General features: G+C 49.6%; 5 protein-coding genes across 5 annotated transcripts; 2 read left to right on the top strand and 3 right to left on the bottom strand.

Moving 5' to 3' along the window:
* Nucleotides 1-2,655: 2,655 nt before the first annotated feature.
* Z518_11031 (uncharacterized protein) lies at nucleotides 2,656-4,649 on the bottom strand (the record flags this gene model as incomplete). Its single annotated transcript, XM_013411301.1, has 2 exons — nucleotides 2,656-3,790; nucleotides 3,868-4,649. 2 exons carry the CDS (start codon nucleotides 4,647-4,649, stop codon nucleotides 2,656-2,658), a joined length of 1,917 nt encoding a protein of 638 aa, XP_013266755.1.
* A 3,826-nt stretch (nucleotides 4,650-8,475) lies between these two features.
* Z518_11032 (uncharacterized protein) lies at nucleotides 8,476-9,742 on the top strand (the record flags this gene model as incomplete). Its single annotated transcript, XM_013411302.1, has 2 exons — nucleotides 8,476-9,588; nucleotides 9,641-9,742. 2 exons carry the CDS (start codon nucleotides 8,476-8,478, stop codon nucleotides 9,740-9,742), a joined length of 1,215 nt encoding a protein of 404 aa, XP_013266756.1.
* Nucleotides 9,743-12,671: 2,929 nt separating this feature from the next.
* Nucleotides 12,672-12,953, bottom strand: Z518_11033 (uncharacterized protein; the record flags this gene model as incomplete). Its single annotated transcript, XM_013411303.1, has 1 exon — nucleotides 12,672-12,953. One exon carries the CDS (start codon nucleotides 12,951-12,953, stop codon nucleotides 12,672-12,674), a length of 282 nt encoding a protein of 93 aa, XP_013266757.1.
* An 813-nt stretch (nucleotides 12,954-13,766) lies between these two features.
* Z518_11034 (uncharacterized protein) lies at nucleotides 13,767-15,987 on the top strand (the record flags this gene model as incomplete). Its single annotated transcript, XM_013411304.1, has 2 exons — nucleotides 13,767-13,921; nucleotides 13,962-15,987. The coding sequence occupies 2 exons, from the start codon at nucleotides 13,767-13,769 to the stop codon at nucleotides 15,985-15,987; spliced, it is 2,181 nt and encodes a 726-aa protein (XP_013266758.1).
* An 896-nt stretch (nucleotides 15,988-16,883) lies between these two features.
* Z518_11035 (translation initiation factor RLI1) lies at nucleotides 16,884-19,106 on the bottom strand (the record flags this gene model as incomplete). Its single annotated transcript, XM_013411305.1, has 7 exons — nucleotides 16,884-17,231; nucleotides 17,315-18,162; nucleotides 18,253-18,414; nucleotides 18,467-18,869; nucleotides 18,925-18,936; nucleotides 19,008-19,032; nucleotides 19,087-19,106. 7 exons carry the CDS (start codon nucleotides 19,104-19,106, stop codon nucleotides 16,884-16,886), a joined length of 1,818 nt encoding a protein of 605 aa, XP_013266759.1.
* Nucleotides 19,107-19,590: the final 484 nt, after the last annotated feature.

A 19,590-nucleotide genomic window follows, 5' to 3' on the forward strand; every position in this document is an offset into this window, starting at 1 on the left:
ACGCGGCTGCCGCAGGCGAGCTGAGCCTCATCCCTCCATGACCAACCGTGGATGGGACATCAGGTGTAGCTTAGTCTGACCGCTCGACCCGAATCGCACCAACCCAGTGGCTGCCATTTATTCCGGGTTTTGACAGAATGGCGGCCCCCAAATACAACGGTATAGCTAAATACAGCACGCTCTCAATCGCTGCATCACTTTGGGCAGCAATGCAGCAACCACGGGGCCATTCAGCAGCCATCTGTCTGACCTGTTGCCCTCGTACCTTGCATTAGCCCCGACTTTGGCTTACACCTTCGAATCACGATGATGTTCTTTCTCGGAGAAATAATATGGCAACTGACACATGCCCGTTTCTTGGGCCTGGTGATTTAGTTTAAAGCAGCACAACTTCTCAGATTGGCGGAAAAGAGCGGTGCAAAGACACTGGGGAATTCTTGGTAAGTTGCTGTGAATCATAGTTTCATCTCTTCTTTTGTCACGCTCCCCCCGGTCAACATTCTTGTCCCCCCGTCCACCACTAGATCACCTCGTCCGCGTATCCAATTGCTCGATTTTCATCACATTCTCCTTTTTTCACTCAATCGGGTCAAAAATATGGCGGTGTCCTGGACCATGATGCCAAGCATCGCCTGATTGGCTGTCAAAGTTAGAGGCCGACTTATGCGACCGCTTTGTGACCTGGTCAACTGCGTCCATACACAGTTCGGATTTCTGTTCGAATGAACCAATTGCGAAAATCATGGTGGCTGGGTCGAATTGGTTCAGGAGGCGGAGAAGCAAATGCCCAAAAAATTGGACAGAGGATGGATGTTTCGACACTGACCCGGACAATGAGCGGCGATGCGTGATTGTTTGCTGACGTCTTTGCTTCTTGTGATCATCTAGGATTTGGAAGGAGAAGTATGATCCACCAAAATGAGACCACCCCATCGCCCGAGACCAAAGCCTTGACAAGGTCTGAGGAACCTTTTTTTTTTTTTTTTTCTTTCCAACCCAAATGAAACCGAACAGTCCGCAGCGAGGCGAAGCAACCCGACAGACCCGATGTCGATAATTGGGTACTTTGAACAAGTAACCTGATCAGACTTTGTTGTTTTACGTATGTTTCTCTCCTGCCTGCCTGCGGTCTTTTGCGTCGAATCTTTTACTTAGCCGGCCAAGTTTGGGCGACAAAAGAAGGCGCGAACTTTGTTCGAGTGTCTTTGATTTGATATTCCTTTCAATTCGGTGCATTCAATTAAGATTTGGGGGACCTGGATCTGAATGTCGGGCTTGGAGATGAGTACGCGTAAAGCGGGCAACGCGACGGAACGCGGTCGGGCCCTGCCATGCCGTATCATGATCGGGTTGTGGTTGTGGTCAGAGACGAGGCCATGGCTGCATGACGCAGGGGAGATGAGCTTCCCTCTCTACACGTCTGGTGATATCGGGATGAACTTCAGGTCGGGTCAGGTCGACTGACCGTGCGCGACCGTCGTGGAGCGGAAGTGGCGTGGTATGGCGTCGCCCTTCGACGTTTTGGATTTCCCTTACCTGGTTCTCAGTCGGAGCTTTTCTTTATTGATCAAAAGCCGAGCCGGGCTTGGAACCGAACTTGGTCCTTGTGTGCTTGGTGAAACATCGAAATTGTGCCAACGAGATGGACATGGCCATGCTCATGCCCTCAGAGCTCCGGTCGTAGACCCTCATCTTCTCTCCTTCTGGCTGTCGAATCGAAAGGGAATTCTGCTTCCCTCCCTCGCTCCCTCTCTCGAGCCATTCGACGATCATGACGGAGATATGGATATGGATATACATACAACCATGGAGGTAGAGATACTAGTTAGTTGATTATGATCATGAATATCAGGAGGTATATCAATCTGAGTCAAGTCATTGATTTCATTCAATCATTAGCCCTCTCAATATGTATCGTAACATCACGCAGCACATCTGCGGCCCGTTTCATTCATTCACTCGCTTTTGTAAAGGTGTAAACTCATAAAATCTGGTTTTCGTCAAATCTTGCGTGAGAGATGCACACGGCACATGACACGCATGTGTGATTTGTATCTGTACTGTGCATTTAAAACTGTACTTTGCTTTCAAGATCACATCGAGAATCATCATGAGTCGGGTCGTCACTCGTCATCATCATCCTCCATTCAGCGTTGGATCTGGTTCCTGTTCCCATTTGCTAGTTCCTGTCCAATGGAGCTCCCAGATCCAATAAAATAAAGAGACTCAATTCGTCCCTAATCTCTACGGTTCTGCCGTCCCTTTCTCACAGTCCCTCCTATTCCAAAGGAAAAGAGCAGAAGTTTTTCATCAGGCTGTAACAAGATCATAATATCATATCTTTCTCAAAGGGTTGAAAAGTCCCATAAGGGAATAAACAAAAAACAAGGAAACTGTGCCCTGAAGCTTCCGATCTTGTAAACATGATTGTGTAATGGCTCGTTAAGACGATTCAATCTTGTCCCAAAGATACCCACGCCGACGAACAAAACATAGAAGAGGTTTCGATTTTGAGCCCAGCTGGACGGTGTGAAGGGAATATTCCAAGGATCGTGTACATGTGTCGCTAAATTGTTGAAATTGGCAAAAAAAACTCAACTTGTAAAGCTTGTAGATGAAATTTCCGGTAAACCGTATGATGTCTCGGGTGCACTCTCACTCAACCTGAGCAATCATCTCTCTGAAATCACGAAGGACCTTCTCAGGTACCCGATCAAGCAAAACGCTTCGTTCTCTGGCTTTGCTACCCAGGCCACTCATTTTCTCGATGCCATCTCGTTGGGCTTGCATATCGGCAAACAACTGTTGGAGGCGGGTTGGCTTCACTTCAACAACTTCGTCCTCGTCATTGTCAAAGATGCCATCTGCATTGGTAATGTGATTGTAGGAAGAAGCAGAAAGAGAAAAGGCTGCAGCAGCTTCCTGTTGACGGGAGGGTGTGGTGAGAGTTGTATGAAGATTATCCAGAGAGGTTCCCGGCGCTTGAGACAGGTCAGAGCCCGAGAGTGTGCCAGAAAAGTTGGGATTGTCCATAGACGCCGCTGGCCGAGACGGAAGAATTTCATGTGCTGATTCTGGCCCGGAAGCAAGAACGGCATTGAGAACATTTCCGGCCTCGGCCCGGTAATCTTCAGATAGAGCTGGCATACTAGGTGTGACGACGGCGGCGGATGATACCGAAGTTGTCGCTTTTGACCCGGCTTGAGAAACAATAAAGGCTCCAGATAACAAGCACATGTAGAAGGTGTTCCAACTGAAACCGGCGTCGACCTTGACATCGAGTGACTTGGCAGCATTGACGGATGCGGAGGGCTGGGTCGAAGAAGTCGGAGGTCGTGGTGTTGCTTGTCTCTGAATCGAATCGGGTTCCTCCATCTTCAAATCTTCGCTGTTGATAAGACTGAACTCATCCTCCCAATTATCATCAAGGTCCAAGGTTCTGAAAGTGGAGAAATCATTCGAAAAGGCGTCCGAGGTATTGGCTGAGAAGGCTCGGGCATTTTGTTGTCGCTCCAGATCTCTGACGGCGTCTTTCAAGATGTTGTTCATCCTTCGAAGTTCGGCAGTCTCAAGAGTCTTGGTACGAATGGCTTCGTCTCGGTCGTACCGGATCTGTTGGATGAATTGTTCGTATTGTTGTCGTTGGTGCACCCATTGTTCTCTTTCATGGGCCAGGGTGGTCTCCAGGTGAGCGATGGTATCCTCCATTTCAGCCTTTTGACTAGCGAAGAGTTTCTTTTCTTGTTCCAATCTCTCGGTATGAGTCTTCTTTCGTTGACGAGAATCAAGCCTATTCAGTAATCATCTTGTTAGTCCAGCGCTGTGACGAGTTTTTTGGAAAGGGGGGGGGGGAGAAGAGGTACTGACGCTGCTTGACGGTTTCGGAGGAGACGCTTCTGCTGCTTGAGTTCCTTCTTCTCTTCCTCGTTGGTCGATTGCTGAATGAGAGCATCAATATTGGCCAAATTCCGTTCTTTGGGAATCTCGAACTTGGCGTTCTTTTTCCTTATGCCGTCGGATCTCAAAACCAGCATGGGCGACGCGGGCCGATATCTTGCATGCTTCAGAGCGCGACCAGTTTCGGCAGCATCTGACGACGTAGTCGAAGCCCATCCTCCTTGACTAGATTGTGGTGACATGGAAACGGCCGAGACGGGATCCTGTTGAGAGTATCCCGAGAAGTTGACTGGTCCGCCGCTATATGGTACCTGCTGACCGAAGGTCTCTTGTACCGGACCAAAGAAGGGGGTTGGGGTGCTGGCCTCGGAACGGGCAGACAAAGGCCAGGATTGGTTTTGGAGGTACGCCGAACCACAATTCGTAGCGTTGACTTGACCAAAGAATTGGCCATTGGGACTCGACAAAGGGATGGAAGACTGCGAAAAGTGACGAGTGGAAGGCATGACCCCGTGGGGCCTCTCCTGCCAAACGTGCGCAGGAGCCGAATAATCGTCCTCCAACTTGGTCAAGGAAGGGCGTCGACTGTCCGAGGAATCGGGAGCTGTCATATCGGCGGGAGTAGAGGAATCGAGAACCTTGTCGTCGAGGACGGAGGAGGAATCGTCTTCGGTGAGGGCGGGCTTGACATCTTCAGGCCATTGAGGCTGACCATAGAGGTAATAAGATTGGGGCGGATACTGCATCGCCATGGGAGCAAGAAATTGTTCGAAATGTCAGTTGTGGTTTGTGTGGTGCCGGTAAATGGATAAGTGGCGGTGAGGGAAGGTGGGGAAGATAGCGGGTGGTCGACTTTTCCGAAAATGTGTGGTCTTCAAGCACAGATGAAGAGAGTAGAAGCAAACATAATAAATCGAAGATTGAGAAAATGAAGAGATGTCAAAGATAGAGAATAGACAGTCTGAATCAGCAGAGGAGGAGGGAAATCGGCCGGGTTTAGTAGGTATCGTGGGAGGGCGAGCAGGTGGTCTTGATACAATACCGTACCAGCAAGAGTGGAGATGGGAGAAGGAAAGAACCAAAGATCAGACCGAAAACAAAGGAGCCGACTCTGGTAGACGACTGAAGCCCCGTTTGGCGGTCGGTGGACGGGGCCTGGAGGGAAGCAGGTCTAAAAGGATGAGAGGCTGAGAGGACGAGGAGGAACGGGAATTTTTTTTTTTTTGGCTGAGGAGTGGAGAGACCGTCCGAGAGGCTGATTGACTGACTGAGCGAGTTGATCGAGTGAGAGCGAGGGTGCTTGATTTGCTCGATTGCGTTGGTTGCGAGAAAGGCCCGTCTTTTCAGACTCGTACTCAGGACTTCGACCAAGACCCAGACACAGACTTTGGGCTATGACCTTTGGAAGCGTGGGTAGGAGAAAAAAGCAGCAGGAGGAAGCAGAGGACGAAGAAGAATAGGAGAAAGGGACAGTGGTTGGCAGGCGAGAGGAGAGCAGGGGAGGGGATTGGATGCTCTGCTATTGTGAGAGAAGACGAGAGCAATTCTCAGGACACTCACACAAATCCATCCCTCAATCACTCACAGTCGAGCCCCTCCGCACAGTCACTCTGCTTGGGCAGGTTTGCAGCAGGAAGAACAAAAAGTCGCAGCGCAGTGGACAAGTGGGTGGATTTCGGTGCATGGTGCAGAAGTTTGCTTCTTTCACGCAGCCAAACTTGGCTGCGCTCCGCCCAACGGTCGCACTTTTATGCGGCCACTTCTCTAGTCGCGTCAACTTGGATCTCATTCACCCACCCATTCATCCATTGCCCTTGGTGGTTGACGGCTTGAGGGATGGCTCGGCTCCACTCTCCATCAGGCACGATTCAATTCCTCATCGAGCATGCTCTCTGTCTCGGTTGCGAATGGTGGCAGTGGTCATCACAGGTCATTTGGAATGCTTCAAGGGGGGACATGCCAGAGAATCACTTCAGGCAACAACACAAGAACAGGTCAGAAGACTGCACATAGAGCAGACCCAGTGGTCTCACAAGAGAGGGAACTTCTCCATTGTCGTCAGCAAGTACTGAGCGTTCGAGAAACACGGCCCCGGCTGCAGCGAGCTCAGAATGAGGTTCGTGGTGTGAAAACAGGTCAGTGGCCGCGAAACAACGGCCCATTCTAACTTTTCCCATTAGCCTGGCCAGCCTTTACTCTTTACTCCTTAGGCTGGGGGCTGCACGGTGGCTCGCTGCCACGAGCACTTTGAGCCCTGAGATGGACTGGGTACTGTGGATGCTCTCGATGGATGCATTCCGAACGGCTCGGGCCTCTCTCTAGCCTTGTGCTCTTGCTGCCCTTGGATTGCCTCAATGTAGTTAAAACTCTCGCCTATCAAGTTTAACGACAACGTCCGCTGCTAAGTAACCGGCCCGCATCTAGCTATTCTCCGTGGGTATTGTCACTAAACTTGCAATTCATGCGCTTTTTCATCTTGATATCTTTCCTTTCCTCTATTCATTCGGTCCCTTGCTTGGCTTCTGTCCTGTCCATCACGCTCAAGTCCCAAGTTTCGAATCTCAAATGTCACGTCTGCTTCGCTTCCATCTGCCGAGGCTATGTACAAATTAGAGTCCGGTGATTTGATCGGCTGATCTGACCCTGTAGTTTGTCTGGCTGATGCACTCTCGTATTCCTCCTGGAACTCTGGGTCTCTGCCCTTCCCCCTCCGGATCAAACACTGGCCGCCCTCGAATTCACCCTTTTTGACGGCTGCTTCTCCGACTGATAATACCTGTTCGCAATTTTCATCACACAGGAGGTGCATCACTCTAACTGAAGAGCAGGCGTCATTCCGACTCGATACTACACCTCCCCACTTTATCGTGAGATAGGCGGCCCCATAATTCCACCACTTGTGGCTTACCGGTGGCTGGTTTCACCATAGGAATTCCCCAGCCCAATCAGACACAAATGCGTCTCGACGACTGAAACCTAAGCACCTCCTCGCTGCCCAAGGTGAGGCTGTTTACGAACGCTAGTTCCTATACCAGATACCTTTTTACATACACGGTTCTCAGAAGTCCTTACGGGCGACGGAGTATTACCCCATCACAGAAACCATAGGGCCGTCCACCAAAGGAACCAGATGTCCGCCATCACCATCCCCAACAACCATTCACAGAAAGTCCCTAAAGAGGCAGTGTTTCTTTGTTTCTGTCTAAGCGAGGCAAGCATGCGCTCCCACTCTTCACCATGTCATCGAATGATCGTAGTCCAACCCAGAATGTCAATTTGCCTTCTGCTCTCTCCCAACTTCCTCTCAGCACTGCCACTCCCGGGTCTTCGAAGAAATTATCCAGTTCCACTCGGTCTCTCTCGGCAACGATCTTCAGCATACGGCCAGGGCCTGAGTCACTGACAATGAGATAAGTCTTGCTGCTGGCTGAATGGTCCTTGGCCGCCCACAACGTCTACAGCTACAAGAAGCATGGGATCCAATTCATAATTCCATTTGTCATCAGTGGGCGAGCCAACGACAGTTGACGCTGTCGAAGTAGTCCCAGATCCAGAGATCAATTTTCTTTTTTTCTTTCGACTCACCCGATCAACATGTGGCAGTCGACATCGACCATTTCTGCAGTCCCCTGAACGAGAATATCAGGGGGGGGGGGGGCTCTTGAAGATGGGGATAAACACACTTTGCTCCTTTGTCACAGCAACCGACGTAAGCCAAATTCGTACACAGGGGGGGGCATTTGTGTCCCCTTCAATATACGTGTAGACACGCTTGACTCGATTATATTTCCCTGCAAGGAAAAATACGCAGGAGGGAGATTTCTCAGGTGAAAGAACATGGTTGAGATCGCATTGGTCGCCCGAGGCGCAGGACAGAGTGTAAGTTTGTTGTCATCATAAATCCCGTAGGAATTCAGTCCATAAGGCCAATATCCTGAAACATCCATCATTCTTTAGATCAAGGGAGGCACTTCCCAGAGATGTCGAGGCAGGATCAACACTGGTGGAGATGTTTGCTGACAAGAGACTCGTTTGGTAGGGAGGGGGACAAACTACCATTCATCAGCATATATCAATTTCAGTCAGGTTGTGCTTTTGAGAGTCGCTCTACAGACCCAGATTCACTTATGTTAACCCACTTTGGAACTTTGAAGCGACGACTGCGGAGCATGAAATGTGATATTTGACCACTGCTGGGAGTGGTATGCACCCGATTTTCTTATTGACCACAAGAAGATTCGTCATGACTTACTCTGATTTCTGAGTACTTGGCTTTCATACATTTCGGATGACGATCTTGAGTCCAAGGGGAAAAGCGCATTTGAAGATCGGTGATTTCGTCGGAGTGATGCTAAGATTGATGGCACAAGGTTTATGGCAGACAGCACATTTGTCCGCCCCTGATCAACAAGGAATGTTTTCCGAGGCTGCAACTTTAGGTGAAAATTGGAGCTTGTCAACGGGACCTGCAGTCCAACACGTCCGCCCATTAAATGTCAACTTGAGACAATGTTTTCTCCGACGTGAATTCACGCTTATTATCTTTTTGTTGTCGGTCGCGAATCAAGTACCTATACAATGTTACAACCGCGAATACCATTTCGCTCCTTGTGTAGAAAGTGTCAGCTTTCTACACCTGGCTTCCGACGCTCATATGCTCAGGTCATTGATCCAGTACATCCGAGCACCTCAGTCCTGGACACCGCCCGTGCAGATCCCCCCGTGGCTCTCCCTCAAGACCGAATTGGACCAGACGTCGGAGAGGTACGTCTTCGACGATACACTCCACGAACTCCTGGCATTCGCCATTTGATCCGGCCATTGAATGAACATCTCTGGAAGGGCCGACCTGTATTTTCACTCACATATCCCAAAAAAGGCCATGGAAAAGGTGGCCGAAACGATACCGGCCACGTGGTGGTCCGACATCGAGGAGGTGGCCATAAGAGAAGGATACGCATCGTTGATTTTCGTCGGAGCGAGGGAGGCAAACATCTTGTTGAACGAATCGAACATGACCCCGGTCGTACTGCCCATATTGCCCTGGTGAGAAATGTGGAGACGGGGAAAAGGACTTATATTCTCGCTCCCGAAGGTTTGCGAGCCGGCGACTACGTGGAAAGCTACAGATCTGGTCTTCCAAAATCGCTACTTGAGGAAATGGGCGGACAAATGGATCAGGGTGTGATCGCTTCTAAAACCGCTTGGAGAGGCAACTGTCTGAAACTCAGCATGATTCCCGTTGGAACTCCCATTTTCAACATCACTCCCACAGCCCATGGTATTGGAAAGTTCTGTCGCAGTGCCGGCACACATGGTATCATTGTCGGCAAAGGTGAAGACGCAGTGCAGAAAGAGATGATCAAACTTATTGGGGACTCTGGAACTCTGGATCTGTCTACTTTGACCAAAGACCAACTCAAGAAGTTCGAAAAGGCTGCCAACTACGTGACAGTGCGACTTTCTAGTGGTGAAGTTCGACTCATCGACAAAGAAGCTGTCGCAACCATTGGTGTGGCAAGCAATGTCAACTTCAAGTATACATCACTAGGAAAAGCTGGCCGTGCCCGATGGTTGAACATTCGACCGACCGTTCGAGGTGTTGCCATGAACGCGGCAGATCATCCACACGGCGGTGGTCGAGGAAAATCCAAAGGAAACCGTGATCCTGTCAGCCCGTGGGGAACTCCAGTAAGCCAAGCCTTCCATGATTGTATTTATGATCTTTCTAACTGTTTTCTAGGCCAAATCAGGCTTCAAGACCAGACCGAAGAATAAGGTCAATCCGATGGTCGTCACAGAGCGACCCAGAAACCAAGGGAAACGGCGGAGAGGTTATGCTTAGATTAGAATTTGTATCAATAACACATATTGTCTCGCTCGATCATCGAGGTTCGATCCCCATTTCAGATGCAAAGCGTGCGTCAAAGACCGGGAAGATTTATTATAGCAGCGAGGACCGGATCACTTGTCCGCCTCATGTCGACGCAGGTTAACCCGAAGTTCCATTCAGCACAGGCAAGTCCACTTGACACACCGCTTTTGTTCCTCCTCCTTCAGCAAACCAAGAGGGCCGATCGGAGGTGTTTTCTGTAAGTATACGACCCCCCCCCTTCTTTGTATTTCGCTTCGATGTCACCAGCTTCCCTGTCTCCGAGTAAAGCTACGGGCGCCGCTTGCATGTGGACGGTCACATCGCACATTTTCCTTGCGTGTCCTCTACCTGCAAGGACGTCTCAAGGCTTCGAAAAGGGGCCCTATGAAGGGTTGCATCGGGACGAGATGAGGGAGAGTTCATTTTCACGCTCGGCAAGTGTTGCGAAAAGATCCGGCACTGGCAACGGGAGAACTCGGCCCGCAAGCCTCTGGCGCGAGGGGCGATGTCTGGGGACCAACACCGAGGATGTTCATGCATATTGTCGACATGACATCAACGCATGAGTTTGGAGTTGGATCACGACACCAGAAACCATTGTTCATTTCGAAGACTTATCGATGGAGAAGGCACATCGGTTGTCCGCTGCGATGTTGGAGGTGGATTCTTCAGGTAGTATAGAGATAGAATCCTGCAGATGTAATATACAATCCATTGTTGTCCGCCGGGAACAGCGTTGCCACTGATTGTGCAGGACCTGTGTACAGGCGACTGGTACCCTTGAGCAGATATCAGTTGAAATTCTCGCGGTTGGTCCGCGTGTCAGAGGGAGAAGAGGATGTCTATTGGCAGCATTTTGGGAGAGATAATCTGCCATATATGACAGCGGAAATATCAGTCCGTCAGATTTGCGTGAATCGTTCCAGTATGGGCGTTCGCACCCAGGCAGGTGAAAGACGCTGTCCAAGGGCATCAGATGAATAAGCAAACGGGGAGAAATTCAGCTCGGAAGAAGTTTGCACTCCTGTTACCTTCGCTCTCTGTGCTCCGTAACACAATCCACATTCGCTGTGCGGGCGGTAAAACTCGCCATGCTTGCCACTGGAACGATGTGACCGTGATCGCGTTCGATCATTGACGGCAAGAACTTCTTTACCAAGTGAAGGAGCGAAGAAGTTGACATCAAAAACCTTGCGGATGCTATCCATCGGGGCGGGCTGGTCAATCGCGGTTCCCAGCTTTGTTAATCAGGAATGTAAACACACCATGCTCGGCTTGGACGCGAGCTGCGGTCGATATGACGGTTTCTAGAAGGGTGATATCGACTTGATATACCGGTACTCGAACAGCTGCCGTTTCTTCAGTGTCTGGGTGATCAGATTGACAGAACCCACGCAATAGATCCCTGGGCGGAGAGATATCCAAAATCAAAACTTTGACCCCCCTCTGCTGGCCAGCAGTTTGGACAATATTGGCGCCCATGCCACTGCCATCACCTGTCACTGCCACAATCTCCTTATTCCAATCCCATTTAAGAGTTCGAAACGTGATGATTGAGTGCACTTTAGGACATCCATCCGTCGATACGCCAAACTTCCCCGACGCGTGGTTCAGTCACAATTTTGTGATATAAAGACTCTATTTCAAGGATAGATCCAAGTTCAATATGAGTCGTACAATAGTCTCCAGGCCGGTGACGGCTTTAGGCCTTTTGTCGTGACCGCAAGCATGCTGCCTGTCAGGGGCAGGCCCGCCAGCGGGCTGTAAAGACGTCAAAAGGGCACCTATCTATCTATATAGGTGCAGGGGCGACATCGACTTCCACGCTTGGAAGTCGGATAGGGGTATCCTGCGTAACGCATGCTATATACATGTTCTTGGTATGGGGTCTTGGCGCCCCATGACACTGCCGCAGTGGATTCCCGTTACGCATCCCCTGGCTACATGTACAGCAGGTTCCACTTGTGTAATTGGCTGACGGCGCCTGATCATGCAGAATTACAGATGGATATAAGTCAAAGTATTCATTTCAAATTCAAGCCCTCTCACGACGATGAAGATTGTTGACGCCGAATCCTTTAGATTCAATATATTGCCATACAAACACCAAAGACTGATGCTGATACCATACACGTCTCCAGACTTTATCGACTAAACATCACGCCCATTCTTGAATACTCTTGATCTCATGCGTCCTCGAATCGGCACCTTCCATGCTTTCCTCATATCTTTCGCGGGGCCCGACTCATCGGCCTCTTTGCTGATGGGTTCTTGTTCAGCCAATGGACCCCCTTTCGGCTGTCTTTTGTCTGAAACATTGCTGCTCGCTCGAGTATCCTGCTCGTCTTAAACACGCGGCTCGTCTATTCTTACGGATACGTCGCTCTGGGCGGGATTCATTCTTTCACGATGAATTCTGGCAAAAGCTTAGCGCTCAGCCTATGATGCTGCGTGGTTTGAGAGCAAATTTCGAATTCGAATTGCGATCTGAAACGGTTTGGTTTGGGTCAGAGAGGATCTTGATGGTGAGTCCAAGGAATAAACAGCTGGTAAGATGATCAGATATCGACCGGAACAGAAAGCAAGAAGACTTTCAATGTCGTCAATTACATATAGTTACATGCCGTGCCCACACTTAATTTGACGGATGAACGCATTCGACTCAATCGCGAGTGTAGAATGGGGCACTGTCGAGCTTGATTGAAACAATGACTACTTAGTGGTCTGATGGCATTGGGGACTCGGGCAGAGCAGCAGACCAGACCGGACTCATTGGATCCATTGAACCTATAATGAAGCAGGTACGAGAAACCCTCTCGCAATCAATCTCGGTAGGAAGTCGAAAACATAGCACACTCAACCCTACGCCCCCATCGTTTCTTTTCGCAACTATCATCAATCATGCAGTGGTAGTCGTTTCGGTCCTTTGCGCCGCATGCACTGCAACATAAATATCCTGAGCCACTGTACTGCTCCTTACCCCTACCGGTCCGATAAAGTACCCTTGAGGATCAAAGACGGGCTGGTTACCGCCAAAGACAACTGTCTCTCCATTTGTCTCCTGGATCGCATGGGTATCACCTCCTGGTCCACTGCGATTCAAGAGCGCGTTGCTCGGGATGCCATTGTACAGAACTGCTGTTTTGGATTTCTTCTGGCTGATGTCCTGGAGCGCGCGCATTGACGCCGAGGTCACAACAATGTGTATGAATGGATGACGAACATACAATACTTCTTAGATAAGAATTGCTCATGTGGACGAATCCTATTAAGAATACCGAAGGATTGAGCACGGCGATGTTTGATGGTACACTGGACAGTCAACAGTCAGCCGGAAGCTTTGAGAAAGCGCAAAAACCCGACCCAATCGCCTACTGTACGTTCGTTGTATACCAACCAGCATTGAGCACCGTCAATTCCCGCGTGTATTCGTTCATGTAGTTGTCGCTGGGCGAGAATCAAGCCCCATCTCTTGGTGGCCGTTTGATTGACTGTCTGCGAGAGAAACCACAAATGTCGGTGCCAAGGACTCTGTTGTCAAATGATACCAGAGTGCTTCAATTGAGGGTGCTTTCAGCATTTGTCTCGACATGCTAGTGCTTGGAAGATACAATTGAACTTCAAGCAGAATCATAATGTGATTGGGGCCATCTCGGGTTACAAAAGTCGTTCAGAATTTCACCAATCAGCACTTCCGAACCTCAGCCACTGCTTCCAATTTACTGTCTATATGTCTATGATGTCAGGCGAGTGTCTGCCTCGCGCCTCGCGCCGGCCTGATCTAGCTGGATCATACCGACTTTTGTCCCTTTCTTCGACGACCGTCAAGATGTTGCCGTCGTGGCGATTTATAATTACAACATCCTCTCTGGCAGCCTTTGTTCCTCCCTCCAATCCAAACCATCTGCCACCAGACTCATTTCGGCTCAGCCTCTCCGTCTGATGCTCTTGCCAGACTCTACAGTCATTCCGCCCTGAGATTGAGTTCGCAATGATGACCTCCGGGGTGCGACGCACCCGACAACGTGCCCCATGCGAGGAAGAATGGGACCGAATTAGACCCATTTTGGAGGAGCTCTACATTGTTAAGGGACAATCATTGAAGGAAGTGTCGGAGATTTTGGCCAAAGAACACCAATTTCATGCCTCGTAAGTGTGTTTCCGAGCCGCTCGACTCTGTTGACCCTAGAAGGACGTCAATGTTCAAGCTTCGTATCGAACGCTGGAACCTCAAGAAGAATTTCAAGCTTGAAGAATTGGAAATCGCAGCCAAAACCGCCCAAGCTTTCATCCAAGCCGGACTCAATCCTCCACAACCTATTGTCAACAATCGAGAAGTCCCACTCGACCGGGCAAAACGCCATTTCCGATCCAGTTTCCGGAGCCGAGTCCGGATGCCCAGAAGACCGAATGCTCACAGTACCTCAGATCTTTCCGAGCCTTGGGCTAATAGAGACAAATTCAGACGCCAGGCAGCAGCTTATGTGGACATTCATTTCCATCTGCGGCACTCTGCCGAGATAGACCTTGTGGAAAAATCGCTAATCCAAGTCAACAACTATTTTTCATGGCGTTTCACCCTCGGCGATGACTATTTCCTATCTCGCACCCATCCTATTCCGACGTGTTATCGAGTAACTACCGATTTAATTGACCCCTACGAAATATTCAGTGAGTTGGAAGGCGCCCTCCAAGCAACGAGAGACGGTGCGTGTGATGTAGGACTACCTGCAGTCCAAAGATTCTGTCAACTAGCACCAGACTTGATCCGACAAGAACACTCGCTACTGTTGCGTGAATTGATTGAGTGGTGCAGTACAGATTATGGAGTTCATTTAAGGACATCCAGTTTAAAGCTCGGGCTTATTAGCTATCTCGCATCCCTTTCGCGAAAACTGTTGGGGAAAGACCACCCTTTGGCGATGGTGTTGATCCTATGTCAACGGGGAAGAGAACTAGCGCCCTTGCTTCCTTTAGTCTTGAAAGTCATGCTGAATATCATGACCAGGCAAGGAGGGAAGAGCTCAGAAAGAACATTTGACTCCGAAAGAACTCTGGCCAGAGTGCTGCGAGAGATTGGACAAGTTTCTGCCGCTTTGAGGCTGGATTTGGACATGTTGCAACGCTGCAACGAGATATTTGGTACGAGCCATCGGTGGTACAACGAATGTTTGGTGGATATCGGCTATCTCCTTTATAAGTCGGGTTATTATGACCTGGCAGAGAGGGCTTTTCTCCAAGTTCTGCGCCCAGCCGAACCTGGGAACCACGAGGGTGACCTCAGAGTAGAAGCCCTTCGAGGTCTTGCTTGGATTTGCGAGCAACGAGGTCACTTTCAGGAAGCGATGACCTGGTTTTGTCGAGCTCGGGTCAGTGCCGCCGAGGTTTTGAGACCTAACGATGCTAGATTGCACGCGTATCTCGAGCGAGCACACCAAATGCAAGCACTGCTCGATCCCCTGTATACTCCCTCGTCTTCTTCAGATTCTCTTGATAGGGAGGTGGCCGATGTCGTCGATGGCCTCCAGCTCCGAATATCACGATTGGAATTGGAGAACGAGGAGGATTCGACATCCAAAGCTGCCCCGTGGGATTCGTGTGACTCTACTTCCGATTGCATCGCTTCAGCCTTTGACAATACCCTCAGTGCGCCGGATGCTAACGCCGCTACCGATGCTCGGACGTTAAGAACTGAGGAGGTCTATCTAGGTTCATCAGAAGCGGGGGAGCGGTGCTCCGAGCCCATCATGGATTCAAGCACTGGAGGAGGTTCACTGACCTTCGCTGGATTTATGAATATCTGGGGAAGAGACGACCTGGGTGATTTATTAGGACTTCTCGAGTCAATTCTGACGGCGAAGTATCACCCAGTCTTTCGAAAAAGTCTCAAATACCTGGATAGGAACCATGACTGGATGGACAGAGTCCAGAAAATCCATGAATCCAGCCCTATCACCAGTGTGTCTGAATCGAACAGCAATCTCGAGACTGCGGCAGATGCTGAAACATATATCAACCTTCTTCCGTCATTACCACATGACGCTGATGAGGAAGGGTTTGATCCCGTCCAAACATCGAAGGCGAGATTCGACATCTCAAATATGAATGTCGACTTGGGACAGAGCGGCAATCTCTGGACTTCCGGGCCGGGCTGCACACCCATGGACCTGAACGTGGATGATGGTCTAGATACCTCGTTCTCGGGAATTTTTTGACTGTGCCGATCTCCAGGACTGGTATGCAATGGAAGGGCGAGTTCTGGGAGGACAGAAGGATGACGATTTTGTGACGGGATCTCTCAAGGACCAGAGGAGAGTGGCATAGGGAAAGTGGTGAGTGATGAATGACACGAAGCTATCAAGCATACAAACGACAGCGCAGGCACCCGGGTGTTAGGAAGTTGAGATTATGTATAAGGAAACTTTGAGTGGAAGCAGGGAGAGAGGACTGCTTGAATAGACGTCGGTCGACACATAAATATGGTATATGAGGTGTGTGAAGACAAATCAAATGGCTAGCGAGTGTATAGTAGACTAAAGTCCAAGTTCTCCATCATCCAGCAATTGAGAGCAAAGATGGGAGAGAAGAGAGACGTCAAGCGAGTTCTTGATAACGTAGCGGCACCCTGACTGTCCGTACCTCCTCTCTTGTCTGATCTCAACTTCGTCATTTCTGCAGCTCTTGACGAATGGAAACTTCAACGCATTCACATCCTTTCTGCAGTACAGGCACTTCCCATTCAATCATTACTAAGGGCAATCCCCAAAATCCAGGTCAATGGCCCATAGGTTTTGGAAGAACAATATGGGGGTAGCGGAATGCCCGGAGGCATCGGGCCCCTAACCCAGGACCGTCGTTCTGACTACAAAGGTGCAGGAGGGCCTTCCACCACCATGACCTCAATGTCGTCGTCGTCGTCGTCGTCAGACTCGTCCTCAGGTTGGCCATCTGTTACCAACACATCACCTCGGCGACATTTTCCGTGACTTCTCAATGGTGAGGCCACGTTGTTCCTGTTCCCTTGGCGCTGGTGATACTCGTACTCACGTCGATCATCTCGATGATCGTGGTAGTTCTTCTTGAAGCCTTGCGTGACAAGTCAAGGGCGAGTTCAACTTTCGTTATCTTCGAGGAAGAAGTAGTTGCCCGATAACTTCTGTTCCTGGTCCATCTGGGATTGGAACTTGTTGATACGTGGGCGGAAGGAGTTCGGGTCGCGCCGAAATGTGACGTCGAGATTCTTGAGGAATTTATTGCAACCAGTCAAAAGACTTTCAGGAGCGTTGGCACGGGCATTGACGGACGGTTTGCCGTCGAAGACAATGACACGGTCAGCGAGATATGTGGCCATGATAAAGTCGTGTTCGACAACGAAGGCTGTTTTCTTGCTGTGCATAATGAATCGTTTGATGACACGAGCGGCAACGATACGTTGCTCAGAATCCAAATATGCGGAGGGCTGTAAAAAAACCGGTGAAGTTAGTATGGATATCCGAAAAATTTATGATCGGGGCATCAACGCCAAGTATGCGGGGCGCTTACCTCGTCAATAAGATAAATATCAGCTGGGAGTCCGAGGGCGAGGACAATGGCAACTCGTTGCAGTTCACCACCGGATAAATTTTGAACTTCTTGATCGATAAAGTCATCGATCCGGAGAGGCTTGTAGACGTCGGTTTGGAATTGAGGGTTCAAGAATGAGGCCTTGATTCGCTTAAAGAAGAGTTGTCGGACGGTGCCTTGGAATTTGGGAGTGATCTTTTGAGGTTTCATGGAGATATTCATCGATGGAACCTTTTGTAACCCGTCGGGCTTCTCCACGCCAGCCAGCATCTTGCAAAATGTAGTTTTGCCGGTCCCATTTTCACCCATCATGACGATAATCTCGGAATCAGTAAACTTGCCGCTTTGAATCTTCAAGTGGAACGATCCAAGGGTTTTCTCCATTGATGGATATTCAAAGGCACGAGCCTTGTCGACCATATAGTCTTCACCCGCTTCGGCTATGCGGAAGGTCAGACTTTCCTCACGGAAACGTAGATTTTCCGTGGGAATGTTGCCATCGAGGAAAATGTTGATACCTTCTCGAACCGAAGCTGGAAGCGTGACAACGCCGTAGACAGCCGGTCTCCCGTAAAGGACGCAGATGAAGTCGGAGAGATAATCCAGAACGGACAGATCGTGCTCGACTACGATTACATAATCATCAGGCCGAAGAAGTTCTCGAATGGTTTTGGCGGCGCTCAAGCGCTGTTTGACATCTAAGTACGAGCTGGGCTCGTCAAACATATAGACATCGGCCTTCTGGACGCAAACGAGAGCAATGGCAAACCGTTGCAACTCTCCACCGGAGAGGAGACCGATTTCTCGATCCTGGACGGCATTGAGTTCTGAACGTTGGTCAGTCACTCCAATTCATTTTTTGCTTCTGGATCGTCTTTATCCTGGTTTCATTTACTTGAGGGAGGCCTTTCACGTACCCAGCACATCCATGATGTGGTGCAAATTGCCCAACTCGGATTTGGCTTCAATCAGGGGTTTGACTGTTTTGACGGGACTTTTGATTGCTTTTGGGAGTTGGTCCACATACTGCGGTTTAACGATTGCTTTGAGATCATCTTCGAGAACCTTGGTAAAGTAGTCTATTCCCAATCAGCCATATAAAGGTAAGAATGGAGTTTTTGGAATTCCTACTCTGTAATTCTGATCCTCGAAAATATCTCAAAATCTCCTCCCAGTCCGGCGGGTTGTCATATCTTCCCAGATTTGGTTTCAGTTTACCACTGAGAATCTTCAAGGCCGTACTCTTCCCAATACCGTTGGTGCCCACCAAACCCAAGACTTGGCCAGGTCGTGGCATAGGAAGTCTGTGTAACTTGAAACTGTTTGCCGAATACCGATGGGTGACTTGGGTCTCAAGATTTGTGGGCAGGTTGATGATGTGAATGGCACCAAACGGGCATTTTTTGGGACAGATACCACAACCGATGCACAAACGTTCCGAGATGTAGGCGATTTTGGATTCGGGGGTGACTTCGATACAGAGTTTGCCAGTTCGGACGACGGGACATGATTTCTTGCATTCTTGTCGACATTTCTGACAGAATGAGCCTGGGATTGTTTGGTTGTTTGATCTGGTTTTTTTGGCTTACCTTTGGCTTGCACTGCGGGGCAGAAATGAATTGTTAGCGAAATTTCAAAAGCGCGCAGTTTAGTTTCGACGCAGTGGACAAACCTTGTCGCTGTTGACAATTGCAATTCTAATATACAGATTAGCCACTGGTCCTTCAAGATTGCAGATCATCGACGTTTACCGTGTCAATTTGTCCGCCATTGTGGTGGCAGTCGGGTAATTGGATCAAAAACACACACACACACACAGATGAGGCTACCAGAAATGGAGAGTGGGACGAACGGCGAGGCAATGACTGAATAAAAAGGAGCACGGCAGAATCCGTTATTGCTATTGCTGCTCACAGTTGACGAATTCTTTGAATGTGAGTCACCGACGACAATAGCACAAAATAGACAATTCGAGGGTGCGGTGAAATAAGAATGAGAGGCCGTGGCAATGACTCTTCACGAAAATCCAAAATCCATGCTTGATGATTGGGTGCGGGGTGAACAGGTGCCGTTTGGGCCTGGCGCCCGTTCACGACTCAAGGTTCCTTTTGGGAGAGGCTTGGCATTTTGCTGCGCTTTGCCTGGCCAGCCTGGAACCTCCGGGTCCCTCTGCTCACTCCGTCACACTACTCTGCACTTTTACCCCAAGCCTCGTCTGAGCCCATACTCTCATCTTTCCGCACCCTACTCTAGGA

This window comes from Rhinocladiella mackenziei, assembly GCF_000835555.1.
Source record: "Rhinocladiella mackenziei CBS 650.93 unplaced genomic scaffold supercont1.11, whole genome shotgun sequence".
NCBI lineage: Eukaryota > Fungi > Ascomycota > Eurotiomycetes > Chaetothyriales > Herpotrichiellaceae > Rhinocladiella > Rhinocladiella mackenziei.